General features: G+C 45.9%; 1 protein-coding gene across 3 annotated transcripts; it reads right to left on the bottom strand.

The window, feature by feature from the left end:
- Window positions 1-7121: 7121 nt before the first annotated feature.
- LOC147737204 (uncharacterized) lies at window positions 7122-9843 on the bottom strand. Of its 3 annotated transcripts, XM_086919133.1 has the most exons (4): window positions 9455-9792; window positions 8875-9202; window positions 8591-8826; window positions 7122-7918 (listed from the first exon to the last, which is right to left on the bottom strand). In XM_086919133.1, the coding sequence occupies exons 1-4, from the start codon at window positions 9790-9792 to the stop codon at window positions 7864-7866; spliced, it is 957 nt and encodes a 318-aa protein (XP_086775259.1). In that variant the 3' UTR covers window positions 7122-7863. The 3 variants fall into 3 exon arrangements, with proteins under 3 accessions (XP_086775259.1, XP_086775240.1, XP_086775250.1); XM_086919114.1 differs by having other exon boundaries at window positions 7122-8852; window positions 8937-9843; XM_086919124.1 differs by having other exon boundaries at window positions 7122-9078; window positions 9244-9843.
- Window positions 9844-11016: the final 1173 nt, after the last annotated feature.

Raw genomic sequence — 11016 nt, 5'->3', positions numbered from 1 at the left:
CGAAAGAGACGAAAAGCAGAAGTTTGCTGGCGCTGGCCCGACAGGCCCAAGGACTTGGCCATAGCCCTGAAGTCCTTAAAGCGCTCATGCTCGCTATCTGCTTTGTCGCCAAAGAGGAGACGGCCATCAAAGGGCATGTCCATGAGTGTGTTCTGGACATCCCCTGAAAAACTGGCGAACCTCAGCCAGGCGTGACGAGTAATCGCCACAGTCGTTGAATTTGCTCTGCCCAGCGAGTCCGTGGTGTCAAGTCCACATCGGATGGAATACAGTGCTGCGTCTCGGCCGTCAGCGACAGCCTGGGCGAGCTGTGTTTGGGCCTCCGCCAGACACTGGGGTAGCACGTCCGCCACCGTATCCCACAGAGAGAGCGTGTAACAGCCCAAAAGGCATGAAGTGTTAGTGGACCGCAATCCTAGGCTGACCGAGAAGAACAGTTTCTTGCCAAACTGATCTAGCCTTTTGGATTCTTGATATGGCAGAGCGGTCGGGAATGCGGTCTGGGACGTGGAGGCCTGGATAACCAGACTCTCGGGGGTGGAGTGGGTGGACAGAAAGCAGGGGTCGCCCGGAGCCGGGCGTTGGCGTCGGTCCACGTACTGATCCACAGGGAGAACTGTGGAGGGCTTGGACCAGGTGCCCATCAGAAAGTCAGTGAGGGCCTCAATAAACAGCAGCAGAGGCTTCGTAGAGCTGACTGGCTCAGAGAAGTGTGGCTCAATGGTTAGAGCGGCAGACCCTGATGCAGAGGTCTAGTCCGGGACCAGGGTTCAATTCCCCGCCTCGGCGGGTCTTGTGCTCAAAAATTCCACGGACCTGATAATTCTCGTCTCGGTGCCTATTCCAATCATGGAGTCCCACTCTGCAACTCTGGGCAATAGCTTGCTTAATCTCCACAACGGCCCCCACAACGCTAAGGATGCTTGGCCTCCACCTTGGGGGTGCCCAGGAGGGGACACCTCACAGGGAAAGCCAGGATGGGTTCCACAGCGGTATTCGTACAAGCGCCTTGAGACCCTTGCGGGTGAGTAGTGCGCTATACAAGTATCAATTTACATTTACATTTCCTGGGGGTTGAGTACTGAGAAAAAGGGGTCCCAGTGTGGAAGCAACAATGATTTTACCATTTCAAACAAAAACAACAAATGAATCCACATTGTTTTAATTCACAATGAGGATGGGTATAACGAATATACAAAGTATCGTAGGTTGTACAGTGCCCAAGGGGGGAAGGAGGAAGTGATTGAGTGAGGATGGTGTGGTACTGGAGTTGTGACAGTAAAATCAACCTGAGTAACAAAATTACATTTGTATGTTAATTCAAATACAAAAATAGGACCAATGGTTCAATGCAGCAGTATATACATGTAATACTCCAGAAGTGCAAATAATGTCAAATTAGGTATGGAGTTGACAAATATCGGGACAGTTGTCGACGTTTCGACCCTCAATGTAACGCAGGGATTAGTGCAGCCCTTGCAGCAGGGTCTTCATCAGGACATGGAACTGGGCGGGCAACCTAATGAATATATATAAGTTCTATTAATAGTTCAAAATAATCGTGGGACACAACTTAATTGTGAGTTGTAACAAAAAGCACACATCAACAAAGAGCATACCGTTATGATTATTGCTCTTCCTGTGAGGGGCTTTCATCGCCGTGGGTCATATTCATTACTAAGGGTGGGAGACAAATTAAATTAGAATTGTGGGAACCGAAGGTTCTGAGAGCAGCAGAATAAACATACTGTTATTCTTTTCAGAGGCTCAAAATGGATTACCGGTCATCATATACACAAGCGTTGTGTACTCACTTTGTGAAATTGAGAGAGCGGTGGAGGTCGAGACCGGCCCGCGGGCGGTGGATTTGGCCGTATCTGGAACAAGACATTGAGTTAGACTTTACAGAGCAACGTCCTGTTGGAGTGACTCGGCACCAGAGACGAGTGGAGAAACATGCGCTTACCTACATAATGCGGTAGCTCGGCAAAAAGTCCAGAGGTGGTCTTAAGGGGATCACTCCATAGTATCTGTGAAGCAATAAGTTAAAAAATGATCGTGAATAGAGGATCTCATCGGGGATCACGATCTCAAAGACTGCAGTGGCAGGGCGGATGAGGCTCACCGAGCACCGTCCCGTGGGAGTGACTCGACACCAGAGACGTGTGGAGAAAAGGGCGCTTACCTAATGCGGTAGCTCGGCAATAAGTCCAGAGGTGGTCTGAAGGGGATCACTCCGTGGTATCTGTGAGGCAATAAGTTAAAAAATTATCGTGAATGGAGGATCTCATCGGAGATCACGATCTCAAAAGCTGGAGTGGCAGGGCGGATGGAACTCACCGAACGCCGACTTAATCGGGCATGTACTCCCGCTCATGTCTGCGTCTGCAATCGCAAGACGAGCTTCCTGGTTAGGATAGTAACCTAGGGAACGGTTTCACGTGACTATGGGTCATGAATAGACATTGAAAAAAGACTGCGCGTTTAGTACGATTATAATACTTTAGCGGCAATTAATGGAGTTCGTTTGAAGTGCTCTATAATAGCCGAAAAGGTCATTGACATGATGAAATGATGATTAATCAGACATAGAAAAACCACAGACAATAGTTGCAAAAAGGATTAGATATAGAATTCCCCAGACACATTGGTGAAGCCATTGCAGTGTGTAACAACCAATCAAAGAGGAGCATCTTTAAGGATCTAACTAATTCTAACCGATTTTAGCTATTTTTGGCGTACCTCTCACATGAGGGTATAGGCCAGTTCTGAGTCAGATCAGTTCAGGATTATGCTACCACCCCAGGGTAGTCAGTTACATAGGAACATATTAGGGTAATATGGCTAACTGGGAAAAAGAGCTATCCTGTTCGTTGAGTCCATTATGGATAGAATTAAAAAGAAGCATCCACTTTACTTCGCGTACATTTAGAATACTAGCAATGTTACCACCTCGTGGTCCCAAAACTGCCTTTTCTAGTACCACCCACCGGAGACTATCTGGGGGGTGTGCCGCGAGTTTGTAATGGTCTACAAGTGGGGCGCCTTGGACCATACATCTGATCCTGCTCATATGTTGGAGAATTCTTACCTTAGCCTTTTGTTGGGTTTGGCCAATATAAATCAATTTGCATGGACATACTATTGCATAGATGATGTTAGATGTATTGCAATTGCTGTGGAATTTGAGTTTGATTCTGTGTTGGAGATGTACGAATTCCTTTGTTGGTATGGTGGTGTCACAGGCCTTGCAGTGGCCACACCTGAAGTGGCCAACAACTGGTGGAAGATTCCATAATGAGGTAATGGTGGGGTCATCAGGACTTGGTAGAAAGGACCGCACTACATAATCCTTCACACTTTTGGCTTTTTTGAAAGCATGTAATGGTGTAGCCATTTGATTGACATCGTCGGATATCAATTGCCAATGTTGGTTTACAATGCGTTTGATTTGATTGCTTTTAGTCGAAAACGTTGTCACACACACAATCCTGTTATTTTGTTCCTCTGTCCTGTCTTTTGGAGTGAGTAGTTCATCTCTTAGATAAAACCAGGCCCGTTTCCTTGACTTCTTGACTAGCCGTCTAGGATAGCCCCGTTCTTGAAGACGGTTCGCAAGGTCCTCAGATTCCTTGAAATAGTGATCTTTGTTGGAACAGTTCCTCCGGATACGGAGGAACTGTCCGAATGGCAAGTTGTCACGGAGTGCGCGAGGATGATGGCTGGTATATTGTAACAGTGAATTCCTCTCAGCAGGTTTGCGATAGAGTGTAGTGAATAAGGTTCCAGACTCCTTGTAGATGGTAATGTCCAGAAAATTGATAGTTTTGTTGTCCAATTGGCTTGTGAATTTGAGATGGGGTGATTGTCGATTCAACCATATGAAGAACGATGATAATACCTCAGTGTCGCCACTCCAGATTAACAGTATGTCGTCAATATATCGCATCCAGAGACTGAGTTGGTCTCTGAATGGATTGGAGTTGTTTAGTACAGTATCATCTTCAAATGCCGCCATGTATAGAATTGCCACGTCTGGGGCGAAGGGAGCCCCCATCGCTACGCCAGAGATCTGAAGATAGAATTGATTTTTAAATATTAAAAGGTTTTTTGTCATTGCATTCGTCAGAAGAGCTACAATGAACTCTGTTGGAACTTGCACTGGAGCAGGTCGTTGGTTTAGACACCTGGTTATCACAGCTAAAGCTTCCTGTTGAGGGATGCAGGTGTAGAGCGATACCACATCGCATGTAGCTAGTACTTGACACTGTAGGTCGAAGGATCGATTCTCGACAATGTTTATAGTGTGCATGGTGTCACGCAGGTATGATTGAGTAGACTCTGCGAGAGGTTTAATGAAGAAATCGATATACTTCCCAAGTGGTTCCAGTATGGACCCACAGCCAGAGACTATGGGGCGTCCCGGGGGGTGGTCCATGCTTTTGTGTATTTTGGGTATAGTATAAATGGTTGCCAGTCGTGGATGTTTTTGATTAAGATATAAAAATTTGTGTTCAGACAGAAAACCCTGGTCCAGGCCAGCTTGCGTCAGCTGCTGAATTTCGATGGCGGTGGCTTTTGATGGATCCGATCTTAGTAGTTGGTAACTGGTCCCATCGTTTAATTGGCGCAAGATCTCGGACTCGTAGTCGGACATGTCTTGGATCACAATTGCGCCGCCTTTATCCGCTGGCTTAATCACCACATCGTTGTTGCGGGCGAGTGATTGCAGGGCCAACTTTTCAGTTTTACAGATGTTGTACTTTGTGAATGATTTTGTATCCAGAATTTGTTGCACATCTCTCCAAACAACGGTCTCATAGGCCAGTATTTTGTGTGACATGGCACTGGCGTGCGGTACAAAGGTAGATGGTGTTCGTAATCCTGTCAATGAAGGGTTGGACCGTGCATCAGAATTGCGAAAAAAATATTTCAGCCGTATTTTTCGAAAGAACTTGAAGAGTTCAGTTCGTATTGTAAAGTTATCAGGTCTGTGGGTCGGTACATATGATAACCCTTTGTTTAGAACTTTGATTTCATCCTCGTTCAAGTTGTGTTGAGATATGTTGATAACGGGGCTCAGGATCTCAGGAGTGTCTACCATCGGTAGGTTTTGTTGCGTGTTACCCTCTCCCCATGCTGTTCCGGTTGAAAGTGCACTTGCTTCGGGGCCTGGCCTCGTCCTCCGTCCCAATTGTTCTTATTTTATTGGTCGCGTTGCTGGCCACCTCGCCAGTTGATGCCTCTGCCACGGGATGGACGCCATGGTGCTTGGCGTTGTCCTAAAAAAGGGTTATAATGATGTTGCTGGTAGCCGTAGTTTTGATAATTAAAGAAAGGGACTGGGGCCTGAACTATTAATAGAACTTATATATATTCATTAGGTTGCCCGCCCAGTTCAATGTCCTGATGAAGACCCTGCTGCAAGGGCTGCACTAATCCCTGCGTTACATTGAGGGTCGAAACGTCGACAACTGTCCCGATATTTGTCAACTCCATACCTAATTTGACATTATTTGCACTTCTGGAGTATTACATGTATATACTGCTACATTGAACCATTGGTCCTATTTTTGTATTTGAATTAACATACAAATGTAATTTTGTTACTCAGGTTGATTTTACTGTCACAACTCCCGTACCACACCATCCTCACTCAATCACTCCCCCCCCCCCCCCCCCCCCCCTTGGGCACTGTACAACCTACGATACTTTGGGACCCCTTTCTCTCAGTACTCATTCAACCCAGGTCCCAGTGACTATTTTTGGGTAAACCCCCCCATATATATACGACTGGCGGTTGAAGCACCTCGGTGAGGAAGTTAGTCCTCACGCTGCTGCAGGTAGCTCAAGGGCTAGGGCCTTGGCCGCCCTGCGCAACACCACAGCATAAGTAGCCCCCTCCTCCGTAGTCACGGAGGGAGGAGAGAGAAAACCAGTGTCAGGCGAAGTGGCTAGACCACTGGCATCCCCCAGCTCATCATCCTAGTCCTGACTTAACTGGCACTGCTGTGCCAGAGGGTCCTCAGACCCCTCCCAGTCCTCCCCTTGATCCGTGTCCTGATTAACAGGCATGTCAAATGTCAAAGGTTCTTATATAGCGCCTTATCACCGATAGGTCTCAAGGCGCTTGCTTTGGGAACCCGTCCTGGCTTTTCCCTGTGAGATTATCCCTACTGGGCATCCCCAAGGTGAAAGCCAGGCCTCCCGCCGCTGGGAGGCCGTAGTGGAGATTAAGCAAGCTATTGCCCAGAGTTGCAGAGTGTGAACTCGTGATTCGAGTAGGCACCGAAGCGAGAATTGTCGAGTCCGTGGACATTTGGGCTCAAGACCCTGCCGCGTCGGGAATTGAACCCTGGTCCCTGGTCTGACCTCTGCTTCAGGGTCTGCCTCCTCTAACCAGTGAGCCACACTTGCATAAATGACAGAGCCGGGTCATAGGTGAAGGGCTCACCCATCGACATCGGGGACGGCACTGCTCCGACGCCGAACCGGGACTGGGGCTAAAACCAGAGACGGTGTTGTCCGAGGATGGCGCCGGGGTCAGCACCAGCGGAGGAGTCATAAGGTCAACTGGCGTCGACCGGGATCCAGGCCTGGATCCCACGGGGTCCTGCACGCCGAGACCGAAGTTGCTGACGGCACCGGGGCCGAAGCCGCCAGCAAGTTAGGACTCCCAGTCGGACCCGCGGGCCCGAAGCCACGCCGGCAGGTGTCTACGGCGGGAAGAGAGTCCTCTTGGCTACGAGGAAGTCTCTAATATCGCCCGGAGTCGCATTCAGTCCAGGGACCAGAGGGTGTGGGACAGGATGCGACTCCTGAGCCGCGTGAGTGGCGAGGGGAGTCCTCACTGCTTCTTTTTGACATGCCTCGGCTTACCCGAGTGCGAGGACTTGGATCCGGATGATCGGTGATGACTGCGGCTCCGCGACCAGTTCCTTGACTTCCTCCCCGACTGGGACCTCAAGCGGCACAGAGTCGACTGCCGGAGCTCGAGGAGCTTACGGGAACGCTCCCGCCTAGCCTTCGACGTCAAGGCCCGGCAGTCGGAGCACGACTTGTCATCGTGGTCGCCCCCAAACAGTAGGAACACCGGCGGAGGGGGTCGGTAACAGACATCAGTCGGTGATAGGCGTCACACAGCTTGAAACCGGGCATCCCTACTGGCACCAGGAGTCGAGTCGACTCGACAAAGATAGACAAAAATGTCCAAAAAGTTAGTAAAAAATGACTAAAGGTACGTGCTCTTCCCGGATCTGCGCTAGCTGGCGCGGAAAAAAGAAGAACTGACGTCAGCGCACGAGGGCGGCGTCTAAGTACTCCAGCGACATCATTCCGGCGATCACGACACCGACGACGGACACGGAGCCGCAGACGACGCCTACCGACGCGCAGGGGTACTGCTGACGAAAAACTTTCCGTATCCAGTCTGACGCCTGGGGGTAATTCTAAGGTAAGGAATCTAACACTAACGTGTTTCTTTCAGATTCTGTCTTTCAGATACTAGCTTTTTTGGCATAAGGATTTTCTCCAGTGTGGAGTTTCTCATGGTGAGATAGCGTTTTTCTCTGCAGCTCTTCTGGCATTCAGAACACTCATAAAGTTTTTCATCAGTATGGAGAATCGCTTATGATTAGTGAGGCTGTGCCTATCAGATAGGAATTTCTGGCATTCACAGCATTGGTAATGTTTTTCCCCTGTGTGCGTCTGCTCATGTAGAGGGAGATTGTGTTTAAAACTGATGCTTTTCTGGCACTAAAATATTTTGATGGTGTGTTTTCTTATGGCGCTTGAAATTATCTCTACCTCTGAATCTTTTCTGACAATTAGAGCACTGATAATTTTCTTCTCCAGTATGGATTCTCATATGTTTAGTGAGATTACATTTAAGGCTGAAACATTTTTGGCATTTGGAGCACTGATAAGGTATTTCCCCAGTGTGGGTTCTTATATGGTAAGTGAGACTGCCTTTTTTACTGAAACATATCTGGCATTCGAGCACCTATATGGTTTTTCCCCAGTGTGGGTTCTTATATGATTAATGAGATTGTTTTTTTGGCAGAAATATTTTTGGCATTCAGAGCACTGATATGGTTTTTCCCCAGTGTGGGTTCTTATATGATTAATGAGATTGTTTTTTTGCCCAAAACATTTTTGGCATTCAGAGCACTGATAAGGTTTTTCCCCAGTGTGGGTTCTTATATGCTGAGTGAGATTGCTTTTTACCCTGAAACATTTGTCACATTCAGTGCACTGATAAGGTTTTTCCCCAGTGTGGAATCTCACATGCCCAGTTAGAAGTGATTTAAGTGTGAAATCTTTTGGGCATTCAGAGCACTGATAAGGTTTTTCGCCAGTGTGGACTCTCACATGTGCAGTTAGAAGTGATTTAAGTTTGAAATCTTTGGGGCATTTAGAGCACTGATAAGGTTTTTCCCCAGTGTGGGTTCTTATATGCTGAGTGAGACTGAGTTTGTCTCTGAAACATTTCTGACATTCAGAGCATGGATAAGGTTTTTCCCCAGTGTGGGTTATTGTATGTTGAGAAAGAGTTCTTTTGTCAGTGAAACATTTCTGGCATTCAGAGCACTGATAAGGTTTTTCCCCAGTGTGGATCTTTGTATGCTGTGTGAGTCTACTTTTTAAACTGAAACATTTCTGGCATTCAGAGCACTGATAAGGTTTTTCCCCAGTGTGGATTCTTATGTGCCGTGTGAGTCTACTTCGTACACTGAAACATTTCTGGCATTCAGAGCACTGATAAGGTTTTTCCCCAGTGTGGATTCGTATGTGCCGTGTGAGTCTACTTTTTACACTGAAACATTTCTGGCATTCAGAGCATTGATAAGGTTGTTCCACAGAATGGGTTATTGCATGTTGAGAAAGACGTCGTTTGTTACAAAACCTTTCCTGGCATTCAGAGCACTGATAAGGTTTCTCCCCAGTGTGGGTTCTTATATGATGAGTGAGACTGTTTTTGTCATTGAAACATTTCTGGCATTCAGAGCACTGATAAGGTTTTTCCCCAGTGTGGGTTCTTATATGATGAGTGAGACTGTTTTTGTCATTGAAACATTTCTGGCATTCAGAGCACTGATAAGGTTTTTCCCCAGTGTGGGTTCTTGTATGCCGAGTGAGACTCTTTTTTTCACTGAAACATTTGTGGCATTCAGAGCACTGATAACGTTTTGCCCCAGTGTGGATCTTTGTATGCTGTGTGAGAATACGTTTTACACTGAAAACTTTCGGGCATTCAGAGCACTGATAAGGTTGTTCCACAGAATGGGTTATTGCATGTTGAGAAAGGCTTTGTTTGTTACAAAACCTTTCCTGGCATTCAGAGCACTGGTAAGGTTTTTCCCCAGTGTGGGTCCTTGTATGTTCAGTAAGTCTTCTTTTGTCACTGAAACATTTCTGGCATTCAGAGCACTGGTAAGGTTTTTCCCCAGTGTGGGTCCTTGTATGTATAGTAAGTCCTCTTCTGTCACTGAAACATTTCTGGCATTCAGCGCACTGATAAGGTTTTTCTCCAGAGTGGATTCTCATATGTTCAGCGAGTTTCGATTTACGGGCGAAACTTTTCGGGCATTCAGCGCACTGGTAAGGTTTTTCCCCAGAGTGGGTTAATGCATGTAGATATAGACTCGCTTTGACACTAAACCTTTTCTGGCATTCAGAGCACTGATAAGGTTTTTCTCCAGTGTGGATTCTCATATGCACAGTGAGATAAGATTTACGCCTGAAACTTTTTTGGCATACTTTGCACTGAGAGTGGTTTCCCCCAGTGTGCATTGTGTCAAATTCTGTGAGATAAGATTTATGGCTGTATCTTTTTTGGCACATGTAACTTTTTCCCCCGACTTAGGTTATTTTGCCTTGATTGAGGCGGTTTTGAACACTGAATTTGTTCTCACAGTTCGTGTTTTTATAAGGTGTATTCCTAGAGTTAATATCTCTACGTTTAGTTTTCTCTTGCTTATATGCCACATTAAGAGTGAACCCGATTTTAGAGTTAGGCTTGTTTAGATAATGTTCAGCATTTATCTCTAAAAGAAATTGTGTGTAATCTTTTTAACACTTGAATTGAGCAAACTATGTCTGGAAGCAGCCCTGTAACACCTGTCGAAATATTTCTAGCAGATAATAGTCTTTAGGTTATAGCCTATCCGGCAGCAACTTATTTTACGACTGAAGATTTTCTCAAATCGATTTGTATAGGTTCTTAGCAATGCAGTGATAAGGTGTTAGTCTGATATTTATTAATTAAACTGATAAGTACCTTTTTGCACTGACGTAATGGCAGTAACTGAGGGCATTAGAACGTTCACAGTACTATTGTGGATCACGAGTCTCAGAACATCAGTTCCTTTTACCCTTTCTATGTTTGGTGTAAGGTTAAGGTTTGTAGTTCTGAAGACGAGGATTTATTTACATTACCTATAGCGCAACTGTGCTCATTTAATCCATTTTTATATTTAACAGTTTTACATATCACTCATTCACAGCAGATGATGTTGAGGCGATTTACATAGAATTACAGAACAGTACACAATAAAAAGGAAACAATCTGAGATGGTTATGAACACAATAAAGTGGTGAATTTTTAAGGTTTTCGCAAGAGTGAGCAGAGTGGGTCGTGGTTTTCTACCCAGAGTCAGATAGTCTCAAACTTGTGTAACTGGTTAAAAACAGTTGTTGAACAAAGGTGATTTTCCAATCTTTCGGTTGTTAACGTGTCAGCTTCAGAGTCTTCTCTCAGCGTCTTTTCTTTGATGGTCTGCAGAAGAAACCTTTTGTTATAACTTTCTTTTTATGCAGTGTGTGCTTCCTCTCTAGAATTACATGATGTTTTAGATGAAGGTTATTCTGTACACAGATATGGCTTTGCTCTGGGTTAATGAAATGCTAAATTAGAGACTTCACTTACAGTATAGTACTTTCCTCAGCTCCCACTTCCTCAACACACTTAGATTTTGGAAATTGTTTAAACATAGAATGCTGGATGTCCTTCAGTTT

Source organism: Lissotriton vulgaris, chromosome 1_1 (assembly GCF_964263255.1).
Source record: "Lissotriton vulgaris chromosome 1_1, aLisVul1.2, whole genome shotgun sequence".
Lineage (NCBI taxonomy): Eukaryota > Metazoa > Chordata > Amphibia > Caudata > Salamandridae > Lissotriton > Lissotriton vulgaris.
Note: the sequence above shows the minus strand (reverse complement) of the source record. Positions and strands in the feature narration are given on the sequence as shown.

What these genes read in the sequence shown, in the direction of transcription:
- LOC147737204 (XM_086919114.1), bottom strand. Translation starts at nt 9,843, where the DNA reads ATGTGCCAAAAAAGATACAGCCATAAATCTTATCTCACAGAATTTGAC. An exon ending in AAGAACCCACACTGGGGAGA is followed by an intron (nt 8,853 to 8,936) that starts AACCTTATCAGT and finishes ATTCTGTGGAAC; the next exon opens with AACCTTATCAATGCTCTGAA.